The sequence below is a fragment of the Mycteria americana genome, chromosome 17 (assembly GCF_035582795.1).
Source record: "Mycteria americana isolate JAX WOST 10 ecotype Jacksonville Zoo and Gardens chromosome 17, USCA_MyAme_1.0, whole genome shotgun sequence".
NCBI lineage: Eukaryota > Metazoa > Chordata > Aves > Ciconiiformes > Ciconiidae > Mycteria > Mycteria americana.
Window position 1 is genome coordinate 12637501 of NC_134381.1, and position 22788 is coordinate 12660288.

At 35.6% G+C, this 22788-nt stretch overlaps 1 protein-coding gene across 5 annotated transcripts in view; it reads right to left on the minus strand.

Annotated features, from left to right (window-relative positions):
* DENND1A (DENN domain containing 1A) overlaps positions 1-22788 on the minus strand; it is a 218184-nt gene that overhangs the window by 180180 nt on the left and 15216 nt on the right. For all 5 annotated transcript variants that reach the window (XR_012778177.1, XM_075519367.1, XM_075519366.1 and 2 more), the window contains exon 3: positions 541-584. Coding sequence is in view for 4 of the 5 variants with exons in the window: in XM_075519367.1 (XP_075375482.1) it covers positions 541-584 (44 nt within the window). In the remaining variant the exon portion in view is untranslated. The remainder of the gene's footprint in view (positions 1-540; positions 585-22788) is intronic.

Below are 22788 nucleotides of genomic sequence, written 5' to 3' on the forward strand. Positions count from 1 at the left end.
GTAACTTGAAGCTGTTAATTTCAAAGTCAGCTAGAGATCCTGTGAAAAATTCCAGATTCGATCTGTGTATAAACGAAATGATAAATACCTGTGTGTTCTACCTGCACATTCATATTTTTATACCATCTTTTTGAAACAGAGTAGAGACTGCATGATCAGGCAAGAATTTAAAAAATGTACTGGAGTGCCAGGTGCCCAGTTAAATATAGCTATAAACCTTTCAGACAATGAAGTGAGGACTGCCAAATGAACTGCAGGTTGTGGCACCTAAAGGCAAAAAGTGAAATTTATTAATCAATTTTCCTTCCCGCTCTCATGTTCGCTTGTAAAAACTAGATTGTAAAACAATCTTATGAGATCCAAAATTCTTCCGCTTTCTGCTTTAAATGTGAAAATGTTTTTATCCTTCTGCTCCTAATTACAGCTTCTTTTTCTTTCTAAGAATGCATTTATCTTTTTCAGTAAAAAGAGCAGCAATAATATGTTGAACAACCCTGAAATAAATTTTGTCATGTAAAAAATTAATTACGCATTCCAAACCTGGTCACTGTAGTCCTCTGGGAATTGCCTCCGCACCTCAGGATCTGTAAATAATTGACAGATAATATTAATTGGCTTTGGATTAGTGAGCAAGCAGAGAATCACACATTAATATTTGATCAGAAGATGATAGCAACCCTGGCAGGGGATCCAAGGAGGGCAGCTGAGGCTGCTATGTTGATAAGAGCAGGGAAGGACTTTTCAAGGCTCTCCCTTTACCCTCCTCCAGAAAGACAAAAATTGTATATAAAACATACACACACAAAACACGTGAAACCATAAATATCTCTCTGTACATACACATGCATATACACACACGCATCTGTATGTAAATATACATTTATATATAAACTATTTTATAAGAGATGTCCTGGTGCTACACTGAACTTTAAGCTATTACCTTGTGCAATATCTTTCTGGCTGCAATTTGCCAACTAGGCTTGTCACCAGAAAACGGTTACCAAACGCACCTAGATTTTGCTTGTAATCAGATAACTAGTTTTGCCAGCTACAGACACTGTCAATTAACCTCCGTAGATGTTCTCAGTAATACCAGATTACAAATCTCTCAAAATTACTTTACGTTAATGTTAAGGTATGCTCCCTAGAAAATAAAAAGTATTTATCCAGAATGTGAAACAGGTAATTAATGTAGCCCTGGAACCTCTAATGCTTCAGATTAGCAAGCATTCAAGACTGATGTAACGTCCTTATTCCTTTGGCTTGTCAGAATAAATAATACGGTAGTATTCCCTGAATGTAATCAGAGATGTTCATAAAACAACAAAATATCATGATTGAAATTATTGCTACAACAAACTAAAACAGAACTCTTCAAAGCCATCCATTTTTCAAAGGAATATGGCTGAGGAGACCAGATTCCATTCTACAAAGAGTTTTTTAAACTACTAAAACCAAAAAAACAAACCATACAATAATCACACAAGAGTTCAGAATAAAGGGTAAGGCATAGAAAAATCAACTGGTATCCGGCACAGTTTCTACCCTTTGTGCAATCCGGTGGGTTTGGTTGCATGACGCCTGGCTCACTGGATACACTGTTACCAGATTCTTGACTCTCTGTACACTGTTTCCACAAATTTTGACCATTATGTAGGGAGCGGCACCTCGTACACAACCTCTCCTGCTCAGTCGTTGCTATACCACATTGTAGCTGAGGCTTGAGGGGAAGAGTCATTTTTATGACACATGCACCACACGCTGTTATTTCAGAATAGTCCCACCCTAGATTTCTCATTGGCAAAGTTTACTTTAGTAATAAATCAGTTGATTGGGGATTCAGTCACTAGCAGGTGCAAACTCTTTATTAAGGTATTTTCTTTTTACATTAGAAATATAGCAAGACTGTATATTAATAAACTTTCTAGCTTAACTTTTTCTAGACAGATGCTTTCACCATTACACGCATACAATTATATACATAATATATCAAATTTTACATATGCATATGAGCAAACCTTTCTACATTAACACAAAAGTAGAAACAGAAAGCAAGGGATCACATTTTAAAGCCTTCGTTTGAAAACTCTTAAATCTATATGCAGGTAAGCATACTAATTTAAGTATCCAAACATGCAAACAAATGTGAACAGCTGAACTTGCATGAACGGTCCTTGGTACACAAGTAACAATTAACGGGACAATACAGTTTCATATTTCACCAAAGCAAGCAGAGAATCAGTGGTAAGATTAAACTATGCAACATCTATTATGATGCATATTCTTACATATTTTTGAAATTAATTATTTGAGGCTAAACTTCCCAGTTTTCACAGAAAAGACAAATGAATGAAAGAAATAAATTTGTAAATCCAAGTATGTAACATTGCCTAAGAAATCTGTAATGGTGCCTGGAACATGATACTGACATTCCCCCACCACCACTTCTATTGACCCATTGCTCTCAAACTTAATATAAATATATATACACACATACTGATATACACAGAATTTTATCATTTACCATTTTTTAAGGAAATGAGGAATTAAACTGGGACATAAATCTATAGTGTGTTTGCTCTAAACACATTCCTCCATAGGAGGAATCCACATTCTCCATTCTTTAAAAATACAACAAAACAAATTAGTCATACAAAGTAACTGTGTGTGTGTAAGCATATATCTTTCCTGTTTTCTCAGCATCTTGAAGGCCTTTCTGTGTTTCAGCAGCTCATTGGCATGGAGGAAGGCCTATAGGAACCTATTTGTCAACATTCATGTAAACCCTGAAAGCTCCTAGCAAGGTCACCGTCCAGAAGGCAGAGGTGCATTGTGCACCACTTTGCAAGACACCAAGATTCACTCATAAGCACTGGTAGCTGTAAGTTATCATGGGCAAACAAATACATGCTGGTGCTTTTATTGTCTCAGAGGCCACCTTACAAACCTTTCTCATTAAAATGAAACAAAGCACAACTTAAACAATAACTTAAAAATCACAGCCAAGGATTTTTTGTTAGGCTCGTTTGGTTTCAATTTTAGCTTTGTCTATATACATCAATTTTCATTCAGAGTTTTTACTGAAATATATTCATTCTTACAGAAAATTGGGATTTTTTTTTCCTGCCTCTCAAAAATTTATGTGCCATCAAGAAATAAGGCAAAGCAGCAGCCATAGAAAACACAGCGTAAAGTAAACAGAAAAACCCCTCCGTGTTCCATACATGTCCCTAACACAGGAAAGTCAAAATCATAGAATCATAGAATGATTTGGGTTGGAAGGGACCTTGAAGATCATTTAGTCCAAACCCCCTGCCATGGGCAGGGACACCTTCCACTAGACCAGGTTGCTCAAAGCCCCATCCAGCCTGGCCTTGAACACTTCCAGGGATGGGGCACCCACAACTTCTCTGTGCTATCAGTGTCTCACCACCCTTAGAATAAATCAACTTACAAACAAACCAAAAGATTTCCATTGTCTTCATCTCTTACAAGGACCACTACATTTTGGACATCGGTTGACTAGACCATACGCTGAACAGGATTTGGCAGAATTTTCAGTGTAGACTCATTCACAGCCATTGTCTATGATGCAGAGTGTGGTACATAACTAAGTGCAGTTATGGTGATTACCAATACAAAGTAACAAACAATAACTTCCCCCCCACCATCACTACATCAGAATGTGTACCTCCAACATTTCTTTAATATCCTTTGATATCAATAGCCAGTAACAAAGGATATTTCAATTTTCAAAGTTACTGAAATGTTTAACTGATCTACTACAAAATTATTTTCTTTAACTATTTCAGAAATTATGCAGTTCTGAATATTTGTTCTTTAGGGGTAACAGGCACTAGTTAAAAACAAGACCATGGGTTATTAAGATCTTTACAATGCACCAAAAATCATATCATCTTTATAATTAGCTTAAGACTGTTGCTTCTGAAACAAAAATTTTGTCACGTGCTCTTGCCATGGAAAGAATTGCGATACATCCTTGCTGCACGAGCAGCAACATTTCCATCTTTGCCGTCCATCCCTATGGCTTCCTCTCCTCGCACAGGAGCAGTGATACTGACAGCCACCTCCAACAGTGCTGGGTAAGGCTACGTGTAAATGCAGAAGGCTGGCCTCCACCTTCTCTTGAGAAACGGCAGCAAGGATGGATTATCTTTCGCTGCTGTGGTTTGCATACCACAAGAGGCAGGTATGCCACATTTTAAGAACCCTTCCTATAGGTCATCCAGCCTAGTTACTCATAAACTGTGAGTAAATATTTAGAATATCTATTTCTTACTTTGTTTCTTCAGTGAGCTTGGTAACAGGAGAATATTGAAAGAAAAAAAAACAAGAACAAAAAACGACCCAAACCCCCACAAAACCACAGGTAACAGATCTTACTGAAATGGGCCTTTTAAGCAATGCAGTAACACAAAATGGGGAGTTCCTAAACTTTTCCACATAGTAGCTTATTGACTGTAATATCATTTTTACTTTGCTATTACATAGCCTTTTGTGTATCTCTTAACTAGTACCATTCCACTTTTACTCGTCTATTGATCCGTATCCTAAAGGATAAATTATTTCTACCTCTTTAAAATTAGACAGTAAAATATACACACTGCAAGGCTCAGTAAGAAGACAGGAGGAAATTTGTTGGATGCTTGCTGTGCTGTCCAGACTTCAGGCAACTGAAGTAGCGATGGTTGTTTTCAAGACTAAGCACTTTGGTGAACTGAATCCTCACGTAGCTAGTACTATTTAACTCACCAGATGAAACATTACCACACCGTAATTCAGAAAAAAGATGCAACTGTGATTAGAGTCCCTACCTGAGTCAGTTTCTACAGGTTCAAGATGAACGTGTTCTCAAAGCACACAGTATACAATTATATTTTCATCCAAAAAATTGATCTCAGTACTACGATGCATTCATAAGCTGTCTTTAATACAAATAAAACCTTACTGCGTCAATCAACTGTATACATTAGAAGAAATTTAATTTCATCCACAATGCATGAAATCAACTTAATTTCTCATCCATCAATTTCAATGGAAATAACAGCAATATGTACTTAGCTGGATGAGCAAAGCACCTTGTGGAATTGCACTGGGTGTCACATGCCTGTTAAGACAGTGGGATATATAGTTTGTATACAGTCTGCTTTTGATGGCACATCTCATAACAGCACCAGAATGGCTAGTTCATATAACCTGGAACCCTACAGTTAAGAAAACCACTTTTAAATTATGCCTGGCAGCCACATGCTTGCACGTCCTCATGTTTTTACAAGTATTTTATATTTAACATTGCGTCAGCTCCATCACTTCAGCTTTTAAACAGTCTGGGAATATTTACTAAACTTTCAGTATCTTTATTTGGAAAACACTACACAATGGAAAAAGAAACTACATCATGTCTTATTATAGCTTTCATCACTTTATCCATTCTTCATTGTTAATCTAATGTTCATTTGAAAGGTGTTTTCAACTACACTTACCTACACATATATACACAATAAAATTGTATTTAAATTCTATGTAGTCATTACATGAAGTTCCACGAAGCTGGAGCACCCTCACTAAACCAAGAGGATTTACATAAATACACACATTTAGGTAGTGGCCATCAAGACACCTGACTTTGTTTTGTAGATGTTTATATTTCATAAAAATTACTACTACTCAGTATGGCCAGGCTCTCCATTGAAAGGATAGCACAAGGAGCCTATAATCACAATGGACGCAATATCCAAATTATTCTGAACAGGGGAAACGGTCATACAAATGGAGGAATACAGGAGGGTAGCTCAGACAAGCATTCAGGATTCAGCTTTAATCAACATCACCAGTATCAGTAAAATACACTTCAGCATTCACATGAAATACTTGGTAAAGACATGAACATAACTGACTGTCAACTCTGCCTATAAAACTGAAGTAACTGGCAAACTTCAAACACTTTTACTAACGGTAATTTGTTTTGCACACTGCATGCAAACTGAATTAGCTGTAGCTCCACTGTATCTCCAGACAGTAAGAAAACCCTTCGCAACTCCAAACACAGTGAACACTCTTATTCTACGTACTTAACAGGCTTTCTAACAAAATGATGCTCAAATATTTTCCTACTTTAATACTCCATAGGCAAAGTAAAAATACTTTTTGCAAGTTCAGGAGAGTGGAATCTATTTGCTGACATCAGAACAAGGGAAGAGACCGACTGAAATCCTAACCAACCTCTTACATAGTTACAGCGAAGTACAGAGCTTGAAGATTTCCAGTGCAGTCATCTCTAAAGCTGTAAAGCATTAAAAGCTCAGCTGAGGTCAAAAGGAGACATTGAAAACAATGAACAAAGTGAAAGTTAACAACAGAAAGAAAAAAAGTCACATGAATCATGGAGCTGCTTCTCAAACTAAACTTTTCCCAAACCCAAACCATGAACTCAAGTTGTGCTACAGGTTGAACTTGCATGTTGATGGTAACTTAATATCTCCTCTTTATCTTTCATTACATCTGATTTTGTACTTTCAGCTCACAAAAAATGACAAGATCCTCACACTTTCTGCCTAAAGCAGTGCTGACAAACTTCCCTGGAAAATAACCATATATTAGTATTAATAGCATGCTGAAATACAGCACCAGAAATTGTAAGTTACAAGTGTAAAGCAGAAAGTATACAAACAATAGCATTCCAAAATAAAGCTAAAATACACCATCTTATCTGCAATCTCCCATTCTTGTATGGGCACAAGTGCAATGAAATACATAAACGTCACAAATATAAATTAAAACTGTTGGTACTAAGAAAAAAGTCAACTTAATTTTATTCCTCATGTTTACATTCAGGTTTAAAAAGCTTTTAAACCAATGGCATGTCATACGAATTTCTTAAGACTCATGAGTGACTTCACTGAAGTCAGAGTGAGTTCACTTACCAACCTGATGCACATCACGTAAGCCCTCTTCCCAGAGGATATAGCTCCGTACAAAGCAGCTGCTGCCCGTAAAATCTAGGTTGGCCAGAGACCTGGAGATCCACCAGCCCTTAACTGCTCACAATGGACACCCTGTTCTAGGGAGGACCAGTCAGGAAAAACACAAACGAAATGGATCACATGGTTAACTTTGAAGCGGTTTCCTTTTGCAACTATTTTAGGAGGTGCTTTTGAGGGAACCTACTGAATCAAGTCTCATATGAACAGTACGTGAAATTTCTGTAACTGAACATATTTTTTATTTTGAACAGGGGTAAGAAAAGACAATGCTATTTCTCAGTGATAGAACAGGAAAACATTTCTGCACTGTCACAGCAGCATTTTGATTCCTTGACATGCATTTATAGAGTACCAACAAATGGATAGCACAAACCATTGATTCCACACTAGGTGAATACAGTTTTCATTGCTAACACATTTAGTTTTTTCCTCTAGCAGTAGAGATTCTACCTCACATCTATGCACATTATGTAGAGCATTGTATTGCTTACTCAACCATATTCAAGCTATTATTTTAGTAAATATGCGAATGTTTCCAAGTTCTAAAATCTATTACTGCGTCTTCCTACAGAATCTTGTTCAACAAAAAGCCAAATACAAAAGAATATTGAAATTAGCTGTGAACTGTATAATCCCATTGTTCAATTTCATGGCATTTAAGACACTACCTTGCCCTCCTCACAAGTCTAGATGTTAATCCATGCTGTAACCTGATTTAATTTTCCAGATGACAGGATGGGAACATGCTACAATGGCATATTAGTGTAACTATGCTGCTCTTTTACTCTCAACTTTTCTTACATCATGAAGTGAAGAGTTTTGCTTTTAAAAGAGGCATGCTTAGTTACTTCTAAAAAGAGCGCAACTCAAAGTGGTCTGTATTTGAAGTGTATGGAAATTATAAAACCAGGGAAGTTCTTCAAAAAATTATCAGAGAATACTTCCCACAGTTAACCACACAAAACCAATACATACTAACCTGTTTCTTCCGATAAAAAAGTCAGCCAATTTAATCCACACTGGCTACAAAGCATTCAGATACATTAATCCCAAATTGAAAAATAAGGTGAAAATTACTTCATTTTTCCTCCCTAACTAAATGATTTAGCTCATTCACTTCTTTAAGGTCTTTATAGCTGCAATCCCTCTAAAACGAAATGGAATTCCATTCAGAGCAACTTTAATTTCAACACTTACTACATATTATAGTACTTATGCAGCACAACTAAAAAGTAAGGTAAACTTCTTGCCAAACCTCTGCAAACTCCTTGGTGTCCTGTATTCAGTACAGCCGAACACTTCTGCTTGCCCCTAAACTGCTGCCGACTTAGCATGCGGATAACATCTCTGAGTGGGGGAAGAGGGGGAGGAGGGAAAAAGGCAGGAGGGTGGGGGGCGGTGGAGAAAATGTGGGAGAGAAAAAAACCTACACACACAAGACGACAGACAAGAAACCTCAGAACAAGTGAACAAGCAGAAAATACATATGGAATAAAAATTATGGTTTTTATTCCATAAATAACATGTGAAGCTGGATGTGAAGCTTTAAGAGACTTCAATCTTTTCTTCTTAAAGTAATCCTTATTCTAAAAGTGTACAAGTCAGAAAATAACCAAGAGGTAAAGAAAATTCTATAAGAATGTCTTACAAACCATATTTAAAAAAAAAAAAAAAACACAAAAAAACCCCCGCCAGCACCACAATGCATGCAATTGAGGTTACCCCAAAATATCAGTATGCATAACAAGCATACGTAACAGGTTCAATATTCAAAAATACAACCCACATGAGAATAGCATGCAATGAGACTGTTCACCTAGCAGATCACACTTCAAACAAATATTCCATTTCTAGGATATAGTCCACATCTTCATGACAAGTTAGGCATAAATAAGCGGACCCTGACCTATCGTTCTCAGTTACTGAAGTTTTTGTGAATGATGTACAGCTGAGTGAATCAGCAAGTACTGTATACATCAGCTGCTGTTCAAATGAGTCCATTGACATTAGTGCCACGAAAAACAGACTTGCAAGTTTGCCTCTCTCTCTCAACAGAGCATTTGGAAGTCTGCCCTGCAAGTGCCAAAAACCTCACTGGTAACATGAAAATGCTTTTCACAACAGTTTAATCTAGAAACAGAATATAAGGTTTGCAACTCACACACGAAATGCTGTTCAGAGTTCAGTAAAATGATCCAAAAGCGGGAAAGACTGAGAGCAAAGGCAACATAAAATATACATCATAGGAAACAGGAAGGAAGAGAGAAAACCAGAACAGATTAAGCAAATCACTATGATTTCCATAATTGTTTTATATTATTAACACATCAAGAGCCAGAGGGGCAGTGAGGAGCAAAACTTTCCTAGGCAGCATTCAACAGTATCTTATATAATTTTTTAAAAAATCCTTCCAAAATAAAGCAGGTTTATCTACAACTCCCTCATGGATTTTTTCTTAAGGCTATATACAGTTCTCCAGAGAATTATCTTTAACATTCAAATGATTCTGCATGATATGGAGAGGTAATAAGCCCTAACAATACAAGAATTGACAAAAGTTGTCAAAGTTGCCCTTATGTTTCAGTACACCTGAGGTGGCTGGGCTCCTAACTGATCCCCTCACACCAGTCTTCCAGTGCATGCACTAGTCCATCAGCAGCTTTATGACCCATTCAGAGTACACCTTAGAAATGACTTTCACTGCTTCTAGCATCCAACCAACTTTATACATCATCTGAAGGGGTCTTCATTAAATTCATTTTACAAACCTGTTAAAAAACTGAAGTACAGTAAGTGTTAAACAGAAACAACACTCACTTCTTGGATAAGAAGACAGGAAAAAACATTCATTGCCTTTTACAGAAAGAAGAGGCTACATTAGTTTCCTCTTAGCAAGTCCTAATCAGTTATTTGGTGTCATGGCAAGTTGTTGAGCTGTCCAGCTTGCCACTTAAAAGGCATTCAGCAGCACACGGACATTCCACTACGGAACAGTAGTAGAGTTAAGAATGGTATTTCCAGTTTCCTCTGGCACAGTTACAACTTTGAAAGAATCTGTTCTTTTGTTTCAATACCATTTGAAGAGCTAAAGTATCATGAAATAAACAGATGCTGGAGAATTTAAAAAAAAAAAAAAAAAAAAAAACCACAAACCACAACACTGAAGGTAGCTCTGCTCTAAACATTAATGCAAACATAACCACAAAGCCTGAAGAGTCGGTCCAGTTTATATTTTATTTCAAATCTCTTCTGTAGTATAAAGTCAGTCATCTCTCTCCCAAGGAACAAGATCAGCTCTTCCCTTCCACAGCATTAAGTTATAATAGGAGCAGATCAAGAAGCAATGGATCGAAGAAAATGTATGTGTCAGAGTCAGGATCTGATAAATGGTAAGTAAAAGGATATTGGAAAACTTATGCGTCAGACTAGTTAGACCCTTTTATAAGGTAACATGTTCCATCTTCAACTGCTATTATTTACTCTCTTGGATTCTTGTATGGAATGGTGCCAGGTTTAATCAAAACTTTACCAATTCTTTTAATGGAAGTTGTGAAACAGTTGTGCTGCAAGCACAGAGTGTCCAATATATGAAATATGGTTGGGGAATTACCTCTATATTAAATCCTTAACTCCTTTTGTTTCATCCATACCAAGAAATCCGTTGAAAAAAATCAGTTGTATAACAGTACAGATTAATTTCTCTTCTACTAACATTCTAAACTGTAAGAATAAGGAGACGTTAGAAAGTGTAAGATGTCTTCAGTGATCAGAAAACTCAGAATTATTTCCTTACAATCAAGAGCAGGAAACTTTCAGGCCAGATTAATTTTTAAACTGATGATACTGATATAACTAAAGCTAGAACTATAAAAAGCGGATGCATAGGATAGAGTTAAAGCTAAAATAACAGAGATCAAAAACAGAAGACAAAAAAAGTACTTATTTCTAGTCTTGTTTGTTACATGTTTCTCCCATCTTCATTTGAGGTCTTCAGATCTTTTATATGCAATGGTTAATTACTTTGGTGATACCTCAAGTCCACATTAAAGCACGGTTGATGAATCTTTTGAGTTTGCTTTACTATGCACTTAAGGGGATATTTCTCTTCATAACCATCTGTTCTTCAACCAACCCAGAAATTTAGTGTTACTGGAAATCTAAGCCAAACTCCAGGAGGCCCACAAAGAGCAAATTTTGAATGGATTATGTTTTCAATTCTTTTTTTCCCCTGTAATTTCAGTCAGCAAATTATACAGCAGCTAAAACTTGCAAAAAATACAATTAGGTAACATCCTACTTCAACATTCAAGAAATCCACAAAGCCTGGCTTACAAAATTAAATACGAAGCGTTCTGAAACATTTCACAGGCTGCCTGTAATAATTATACAAAAGAGTTTAAATGTAGAAGTTGAATAGAAACACCTACATTAAGTAGGGTTTTTTTGTTTTTAATAATTTTTTTAATTTGTGTTTGATCAGTATTTTTTTTTATCGTAACCTTTTCACCACTCTATAAATTTAATAGAGATATGTTTCAAGTGCTCAGGCCATGAATACTGAATTCGTTTCTCTCCTGCCTCTTTGTATTTATATTCCGAGACAGCAGAGTTGCCTGGTGACAGCCTCTTCACTTCAACAGCAGCTGGCAAGCCCTCCTTGTCCTGAAAATATGAAAGAAACAGTTAACTAATATTTCATGCTATGATTTAAATGTGACAATCTGGAAGTGCCAATACCACACACGGTAGGATTTACCAGATAAGATTTTTCTTAAGTCTCAGAAGCAATAAAGGAAGAAAAATAAACAGACCTTCATCACATGTAGCTGGCATGAAGCAAAAATTAATCCAGAGTTAGCGCATCATCTAGAGTTTAACAATACCAGACGCAAGCGGTGATTGCATAAATCTGCCAATTTAACTTATATTTCCAGAATGCCAGTTCTCAAGTTATGCAACATAAGACCAAAGCAAGTAGAGTTTTGACATTTTTACAAGAAACAGTCACCCTCTTTAATATTTACAAGACACATATTTCAAATTGCTTATGTCTGCCTTCCCAAGATTACTGCTTCTGCTGAAGGTTCAAGCATATGTAGCCCAAAACAATTTCTTTAAGCTAGCTTGTTACAGCAAAACTAAAAGATATACATTTGATAAAATAAGAGTTTATAGCCAACTTAATTCATACCTAACATTGGCATATTAATAAGCAGCTTCAAAAAAATCCTTATTCAATTAATTTTATGAGAAATTTTTACATAATGTCACATTTTCTACTTTCCTGTGTCAACCAGATAATTTTTAATTCTGTTTGTTGTTTTGAAGAAAGCCAGGAATAATATTTTAATGTCATATTGCTTTTTAGAAATACTATATTACAAGGAAGTCATGTAAAACCACAACGTGGCCATGGCAATCAATCAACTACTTTACAAAACCTAAAGGAATTGCTAACGAAAACAAATAGTGTTTTCCAACATACCGCCAGGCTTTTCATTACTAGAAAATACTTTGAGTTTTATAAACATTTTCCAAACTGCTTTATTTTCACCATTTTTTGTTTTAGTTTTAATGATATTATGGCCATTTTAATTTGCTAATAACCTGTATTTTCCATGCATTACAGAACACTTCAAAGTCATCTAACTTTTTTTTTAATCTCTGTCCAAAATTCACCAACCATAATAAATTCAGATAGATATATTATTAGGCAAATACATATAAGTACTGAAGAAATATATTCATTGTTATATGGACCATCATATTTCAGGTTTAATCTGAACTGACTCAAAAAGCACTTGGAACAAAAGTGTTTTAGCCAACCATAAGTTCTTGAAGTGTTGTACTAAAAAAGAAAAAAACCAACCCTACTCTTCAGCAATTGTATAATTACCTAAACTACACAGAGAATACCTTCTTTGTTAAACATGCAACACTGAATACTGATTTCTAAGCCTCAAGCTATGTAACTTTATAATGTTTAAAACTCTGACCTTACTTTCATACTTTCAATATTGATAGTCTCAAACTGTTTTCAGTTTCAAAGTTATCATGTGTTACTTTAGTAGAGTACCACCAGCTCCCAATGACACTGCTCTGCGGTATTGATCTGCACAAATATCTCTTATGGGAATCTCCCTGCATAGCAATACAAGATTTTATAGAAAACAAGCTCTTCAGAATCATTTTGGGTTTTGACGGCTTCAAAATTTCTATTATTGCATCTCTCTATTTCAGGATACTTTAGTTATTCAAATGGCACTGAAACAGAAAAAACTGATTTTAAGATGAAATTGTGACACAGGAAACTGAAAATCCCATTCTTAATTCTATTGTTTTCTTTAGTGGAGATGCTAACTTAAATACTTTTTGGAATGTGTAGTAAAATATATCCTATCTATCATACAATGAACCTGATTCATATATGTTTCATTATCAATAAAGGACAGCCAAACCTAGCTATCATTTTTGGTGAGATATTATTACACAGAGTAACACTACAGTTGTGGCTTCTACAACAATGTACACATCCTTAGAGCTTCATGCTCAATGCATTTACAACTACAGAAATCTGTGGTATTAAATGATCCTAACTGACCAATAGTTTCAGTGGTCACCACCTCACTCCTAAGTTTTAGGGCGTGCAAGATCATATATAAAAGATAGCAATAATTATTTTGTTGATACACTTCAGAACTTAGCCTTGTACCCTTCAGTACTCAATTTTACATTTTGGTTTCAGCATGAACTGTGTAACATGCTCGTCTCAACTTAGTCATATTAGTACTGTCCATTCTATCAAAATGGTAATGAAAATTCATAAGAGCCAGTAAGCTGGAAGAAAGTTAAAAAAAATCAGACATTGGTCACAGGGAGCCTCAACTAAGGCTGCAGCACCACTGAGGTCTTGTGAAAGCCTACAAACTGAAGCATTAAATGAGAGGAAAGTCTGCAAAAGCAGGAAAAGCATTCAATATACTCTCCTGCAAAAAGTTTCTGTGGAGTAGATGCGTTGATGACAGAAGTTGAACTTCTTGAATAGTATTCAAAACTTAGTGGGGGTGGGGGGAAAGAGGTCCTAATGTGGAAAAATACACTTCACCTAGCTAATGAACGCAAGATGAAAGAAAAAGAAAATTGTTGAGTGTTCAGCTACTCAGAATGACTTCTCTCTTTTGGCGTAAAGTTCATTAACTGGACAGCATCAAGCACTGCAAGAGAACTGTTGGTATATTTACACTTGCAGGATTGACCTGTTTTGTATCTGCAATGCTTTCAGCTACTATTAACAAAGCTCACTTTATGCCATGTGTGATGCTATAATAAAAAGAAAGCCTCTGAGAAAGTAAGTTTAACACATTTAAAGCAGCACTATCAGCCTGAAGAATGATTTGTTTTATATAAAGAGAAGCTTGCTGATATTCAGTACAACTAGACAGGAAATCTATCATCTCACTAAAAAAATTTTGTAACATTCTTGTTACTGTAGAAAAGGCAAGGGTATCAAAAGGACTTTTAACTGCAAAATAGAAATGCACTGGGAACATTTTAAGGTATTTGTTACTTCCAAGATGTATGATAGTACATATCCAGCTATCAAGATACTCCTGAGAGAGTGGACTAGTCTAGTTCTGAGCAAGAACATTTCATAATCATGTTATATTTGTTTAATTGCCAGCCCTGGAAATCAGGTGTATACAGAACTAGCAGTTTCATTAATTTCCTTTCTCTTTTCCTTGCCCAGCTTTATCACACAACAAACTCCCAACTATACTTTCAGACTTTTTCAAGAGCTCTGCCAATTCTTTTCACTCTGTGCACCCTTAGCAGCAGATTTGCTGAAAACAATTTTTTCCTTCCCTACCAATTCCAAAGGTAATCTAAAAATGCAACTTTAATCCACTTGCACAATTTTTCTCCACAGGTTGATCCACAAGGTGCTGAAGCGCAGATGGTCATCAACTCCTATTGTGCTGACATGCAAATCTATTGAGGATGACTAAGGAAACGAGGAGCGTAACTTGTTACAGCCGGCTGGCAGCACAAATGTAGTCTCCAATATCTGCACATCATCACTGATTTGCAAGAACATCTAGCATTACACAGAATAGGAGGGAAAGCTGTGTCCTATAGACAATAAGACCTCAGAAGCAACTTCTCAAAATAACTGAGAAAGCTGATGGAGTAGAACATTCAGAGAGACAGTTTTCCCATAGTGCTTGGAAGAAACATCACTGATAGCTAGAGCTACACTTGCATTATTGCACCCAACCATATGCTTAGCACTGATAAGCAGTATGATGAGGGGAAGCAGTTTTCAACAAAACTTAAAAACTAGAGGTAAGCTCAAGAGCTGTAGCGGCTTTTATCACAGACAAGCACACCTTGAAGAGTGTATACTCTTTTCTTGTTATCTCATACCATGTCTAATTGGGCTTCTAAGCTCTCTGCTCCCTAGCTGCTTTTTCCAGTTCTGAATTCATACCACCTTTGTACTCTAATCAAGAGAATTCTAAGTATCAACAGGTCATTTCTAAAAACTCTCCTTCCCGTTAAAGTCTCTTATTTGCCCCATATCCAATCGCCCATTTTGGAATACAGAAACGAAGAGCATTTACAGTAATTTACTTGCTGAAAAATAAACATATATCACTAATTGTAATATCACAACACTAATACTTCATGCCATAATTGTTCCATAGAGGCTCTACTACCTTTTCTTAAATGATCAAACTAATGACAAAGTTCTCTCCATCTTTTTATACAACCATATATGTGTAAATTTTAAACATGAAAGATTAAATTAGAAGTTACACACACAAACACAACTCCTTTTAAAAAGGCTCAAAACACTGTATTTACATCTGCAAGTACTCACTTTATTACTACAACCTTTATAACAGAGCTTAGGTTTGCTTCAAACAAAACAGGGTTCTCAGCGATAGAAGCACAAGAAAAAGCCCTGCATACAGTTAGTCTACAAAGAATTAACTGGATTAATTAGCAAGGGATTTGAGAAGCAGCTTGGAGCTAGAAAACCAAAACACTAAATTGTTTAAATACTTTGGCAATGGATCAAGGTTTCTAGGCAGCCCTATGTTCCATTCTCTCCTTTTTTTTTTTTTTTTTGCTCGGTGTTTTAACACATTTAACCTGACGAGGTACTTTTTCATGAGATATGAATGACACTGTCAAAATACCAAAAAAGAAGATGTGAATTAAAAAATGCCACAAGCTGTTAGCAATTCTGCCAACATGTATGAGCCCAGGCAACATTAATTAAAAATCAATAGCTTAGGACATAAATAGCTCTTATCTCTGTTATAGTATATCTCTAACATAACTCTTTATTAAAGAAAAAAAAAAAGCCAATGGCTGTGCTATTATACTGACTGAATTGGCCACAACAAAGCAAAAGAAGTAAGGCAAAAACACTGAGCAAAGAAACACATATGAGAAAGGGAGGACAGGCGTATGAATGATTGGAATGTTTCAACCTTGCACTATCATTAACACATAACTAGCTGGAAATAGCCACACTGCAAATACTTGCAGAATAAGTTACCAGGAAGAACATTTCAGGTTTTTAGTGCTACTATGACTCTATACAAAATCCTACATGCCAAGGAAATCAGAATAACGTACATACCTTTCTGTCAGCTAGAGCTTATTAATCAGTATTTTTATTATGCATCTCAACTAAAGATTAAGTTAGCTCTGATAATTACAAAATAAAGGTGAGAAAGAGGCAGGAAATTGCACTTAACTTTTTCTTCTTTAGTGATACGATCTTCAAACTGAAGTTACATTAGGAGGCATCAAAGCTAAAAGATTTAAGCTAAACTAGGAACTTAAACCACCACTTTCAAAAGCTGTTCTCAAGCTTACAAAGCACCAAGCATTTGAAAGACTTAAACCCATTTTCTAACAAGAGACCACCTAATGCACACCAAGCTGGATGTGCAGTTTGGGTGTGCTGCAACTCCTAGACAATAACAACAATTTATATTTCTGAACAGTTTCTACAGAAAATTTATTAATCTCAAAAAGAATACATAAGAAATACTGAAATGGAAAGGTTAAGTTCAGTTTTCTTTTTGTCTAATGACTCTTGCATTATTCAATTATTTATTAATGATGGACATATCAAATGCTTCCATCAACACAGACTAGTCTAAATCAAAAATGAAGAAGTCAACCAGGCACTATGTAGCAAAAATTTATTTATTTGAGTTCAAAATAAAAGGGAAAATTTCATTTACATAAGAGGTATGTGTACATATGCCAAGACACTAAAACACTATACAAATTTCAGTGGAAGAGCAGATCATAAAATTGTAGCATCTTTAAGGTGAAATTCTCAGGACAAAAAGGATTATTTTGATAGTCATGATCACAAATTTGAGCTCTCAAGAACATCCTATAGCAGATGATCACATGCAACTGCAGTTCCACTCAACTACAGAACACAGACCTGCAGATGAAAAGCAACACCAAACTTTGGATAACACTACAGCGGAAAGCCAGTCGTTCAGGAATTAAGAGTCTGGAACATATGAGGAGGCTGAATTTATTAAAAACAAGTACTAAAGATTGTTTCCATTGCAAAGAAATTTTTTAGAAATACCAATCTGAAACACTGAATATATAGATGCAGGACATCAGCTTCATAAAATCATATGCCAAGCAGAGCCATATCTATAGGAATAATCAGAGATTAATTAGAAATTTACTTCTATTACGGCAATGTAGTCACAAATTACTAGCCTTTAAGATCTTAAATGATAACATTTCACTGTGTCAATTGGATTTTGAGCTCTACTTCATAGCTGAACTTTGGGTCATTCCTACTTCTTCCTTTTCCCACCCCCTTGCCATAATCCCACCTCCCCAAAATTTAGTTTCTTGATTAGAGTGCAGCACAAGAAAATCAAAGGTTCTATTCATAAAACACAGACGCCAAGTGTCAGGACAGGGAAACAGAAGACCTCACTTTTCACAAGACCTTTTGGTCCAATTTTTCACTGAGCTACAGTCAGAAATGACATGTCCTTCCGTGGGGCAAAGGTGTGAGGGGGAAGAAGGGGAACAGAAAAAAATGTTAATATAGAATTGCTATACTTTTTGTGGGAGCGGGTGCAATGTTTGTTTTATTTTTTAAGGTATGTTTTATAAGGTTATCTTGAACTACCTGGATTCTCAACTGTTCAACCTCCATTCGAGCTATTGCCGATTTCAGGTAATCCTCTTTAAGGTGTACCAAATAGAAGTTCTGGTTGCTGCATTTGATATAACATGATTCTTCATCTAAAAAGTTAATTATGCAATCTTAATTTATTAGGAGAGGTACATTAGGAAACAGAACTGCTGCTAATAGTGTTCCCCTAAATGGAATAAATTGAAATTCCACCAAGTTCCCCCAATAATGTTTTATGTCATTGTAAAAATACAAACTATCACTTCATTAACATTTCAATCATCTTCTCCATTGAAGGTTCAAGAAAATAAAACAATTCAGAGGCTTTGTTACATCACCTGTCTCCATTTTATTTTATCATTATAAATTAAACTGATTATAAGATGCAGAAGTAATTTGTAAACTCTTTCAAAGGACGACTTACATTTTTCTTCTACAAAGATGAAGATATCCCCCTAACATGCTCCACTTGTGTTAAATATTAAAGATACTTATACTACATATATGGCAAAAATGGAAGATATTTCTGATATGTTTGGGGATTGCTTTTAGTATCCTAACACTATTTATAACACTGGTGCAAATACTGCCACCAATAAAGAAACAAACATTAAAAAGGTGTCCTTTAAGCTTCCCTTTAAGGCATCTACCATAATCGTATAATTTGCTCTGGACATCATTAAAATGTAAAGTTAATGAGGATTCAGCTGAAAACAGAAGAAATGTAACCTATTTTCAGGCAAAACTTCTAACACTGCAATCAGAGGGAAAACCTCTTTGATGTCTCTTTGTCTCTTCTCATTAATTTTCTTTTGGTTTAAAAAAAACACAAAGGCTGTTTAAACTAAAAAATGCATAGAAGTTTAAACATGGTAATTATAGTCAAGCTGCAATGAGGTCATTAGGTTTTTAAAACTTTGAGATAAACAAAATTTAGATGTATGACTATTTTAAAAACATGTCAATACTCAATTTTAATTGTCCATGTGATACCCACTGTATTCTAAGGATTTAGTTTAGATACAGAACTCCTTCAAGATGATATAGTGAAGGACCTAATCCCAGTAAAGCAAAGCAATCAAGAAATGCATCAAAATGTAAAGCGCTGTAATTACTGTATTACTGGATACCACATTTAGTATTTATAAGCGCAACAAAGCATGCTTTTTGCAATCTCCATGCAAGTAAGATGGCAAATTGTGAGATTCTGCTACTTTTTACCTCTACAGTTCATTAAAGAATAAAATACTGAACAAGTTAAATAATCTTATTTACGCACTACATCTATTTTTGTTTATGAATACTGCCAAGGCACACACAAAGCTACATACTTCTGCTTTAACATGCTAATTCTTTCCAGCAGAAAATATCTTTAAGAGCTATTTAATTTCACAGTACTGACGGAATCTACAATACACTGAAGTGGTATGTATTTTTAGTGAATAATTTACAAGTAAATTTTCTCAAAACATAATCAAAATTGTTAACACTACTATGTACAAAAGAAGATGACAGATTATCACAAACACAAGTGAGGCATTTAAGCCATTAAGTAAGAGCAACAAGTATACAGGACAAACATAACAACTTTAGTGTAGAAGCACATTAATCACAATGAAGCAAAATAAACGTATCTATAACATTTTTCCATGTGAAAATATCACCTCTAGATAAAATGGGACAAGACGAGATCAATATATTAGTCTGTGGTAATTGTAAGTATGAATTTTAATGCATTTGTGGGCATAGGTTATAGCTTTAATAGAGAATTATTTACCCTATTGAATCTTTTTAACATGTTTGATAAGCTCCGCTTCAAATTAAACTGAGTGAATGATCAACAGGCAAGTATCTGTTGCTTTATCTATTTTTATAAAATAGATATTATCAGATATTACTTTAGGTGCAAGCAAGGAGTAGATTTAGAAGAAAATCTCATACTTAATGCAAAGGAAAGTTTTGGGGGTTGTGTTTTGGTTTGGGTTGAGGGCAGAGTGTCCTGCCCTTCACCACAGGCCAGTTCTGTTCTACCATCTCTTCAACTGCCTATTGAAGAGACAGCATGAACTAATTTCCGTTCTGACTGAGCTGTTTCTCTTATCCTGGTATCTTTCCCTACTTGCTTGCACTGTCCTAGTGTCATATTCACAAAAAGATAAAGCACGTGATTTAAATAACATTAAGTCAAATATGAAGCTTACAAATATGAAAAGTCAGAAGCTTGATTCTATTGTCTACCTATACTGTGATACTTCATCAGCTATTTTGTCTTCACCTTTTTGGTCTTTGATTTGAGTCTGCATTAATCATTTTGGTAGGTGTTTTTCCACAGAGTCATGATCTTGTTTTAGAATCTTTGGAACAGAAGATCTCAAGGATCTCAAAAGTATCTTACAGGTCACCTAGACATAAATGAAGAGTAATTATTTACTTAAGAGATAAAACGATGTAAGAATCAATTTTAAAAAAGGTCATGTTACCACTACTTATATTCATAACTATGTAGTTTCAATGTAAATGACTCTTCAAAGGAACTAAAGATGGGATTCAGTTAATCCCAGTAGAATGCAGTGGGAGTTGTGAGTGTAATTCCCTTCACCACCATTTAAAATCCTAGCACAAATTCTAAGTGTGGAAATTCTTTTGGCTACAATAGCCAAGAAACTGTATTAAAGTACTCACTGAAAGTTGGTTTTGTTTTGGTTTTTTTCTCCATTCCTTCCCTAGGTGTATGTACTGTAATAGCTGATTAAGTCTGGTGCAGACCACACATTTTGGCACAGTAAATAGGACCCTTCGCTCCTGCTCCTCATCTTTTAACTGTGGTGCTTTCCACGCAGATTATGGTGTTCTACAGGGTACTTCTACACAGTCTTATATTATTTGACTATCTATACTATGCATCATTTGTTTTTACTAGTTAGTTCATCAAATCAGAAAATATTACTCTCCAAATAGCCAGTCATGGAAGAGTTCAGAAAAATCACAACCAACTTAAATATTGGGGGTTTTGAGGGTTTTGGTGTTTTTTTTTCCCCAAATCCCTAGGGAAGCATAAACAAATGAACTCTCCAGACTATAACCCATTCCAGACAATCACTAGATTATCACTATCAGTTGTTTGTTCCCACCCCTCCATCCAAGGTTATCATCCTTAATACCGCTGTTCAGCTTCCTCAGTTTCTATCCCACTCTTCAATGAAATAAGTCCTAGTAAAAAGTATATTGAAAGCTGTTTCCATCTAAAAAAGGCATTAAAATCATCTTCCTAAGAGCCAATAATCAATCAGCATCTGGAATTTTGACAAATGGTTTACCAAAACTTGGTAGCCCCGGCAGGGCCAAAAATCTCCTTACTCCTCAGTCAGGATTCAGCAGCATTCCCTCAGCATTCCTTCTCCCCTCTCCGATGATGGAATCCAGCAGAGAGCAGGTGATACACCTTGCTCACAGATAATCAGTATGTTCGGATATTAACAGAACATAATACAGTTCTTCATGATTAAAATGTGTCTTACCACTGTTACTCACAGACACTGCTACAGGGAAGTGTACCACACCCTGACCCTTCACTGTGAATCAAGCATGCTACAGCATTTAATGTAGAATACTGCAGGATCAGCCTTGTCTCTGGTAGCACAAAGGGTGGGGTATGGGGTTTGCTTTGGGTTGGGTTTGGTTTTTACAACCATCGCTGAAGTAAAACAGTAGTCTTGAATTAATTTTACACTTATTTGGTAATAATTTAACCTCAAATCATCTTTCTTTCTAACTCTATTTCAATCTTAAAAAAAAAAAAAACACAACAAAAAACACAAGAAAACCTGACAGTGTCTCTTTTTGTTCATGACAAAAAAATATCACACCAAAGAGAAGCAGACCAATACTGCCTCGGGCACTCTGATAGGCCTCTTTTTGAGTTAGAGTTTACATTCTTTTTTTGCAAGGAACTACCTAAAACAAAAAGAACCAGTGATAAAAATAGATCTAGTTCATCTTTTGCTTTACCAAATTTGCTTTGCTTGGATGTTAAAGTAGTGCTCTGGGTAGAATTACTGACCTACGCATCAACAGACTAAACACAGACACAATTTCTAAACTCCAATATTTCTATTGAAGACACTCATAGGAACCATCAGTACAACTGTAGATGGGACCAAATGTCAGTCATTTCTGGGACGGCGCTTACAACAGTAGGCAAAAACACCCCAAAATCGCTATTCTTAATCTACAGGGAGTCTACTTTAAAGTCATTACTTCTTTGTTTCTTTTTCATCTGAATGACACTCTAATTAAAAGTTCTTTACAGAAATGTCTATATCTAGATTAGCAGCTGACTGCAGATGCATTAAGCTTTAAGCAAAAGTTAACACTCATTAATGAGATTACCTGTTGTGATTAAATAAGGACAAACAAAAACAAACCACCTTGGAAAATTTTGTGACAGAGAATGAACTAAAGTTAAAATTACTCCCTTAAATAAAGTCACATACACACACACACCCTTTAGCAACAACTTTTTGACTCTATTCGAAGCACAATCTCTTTGCAGTTATTGGAATAACAGCCCTACTCTTAAAGGAG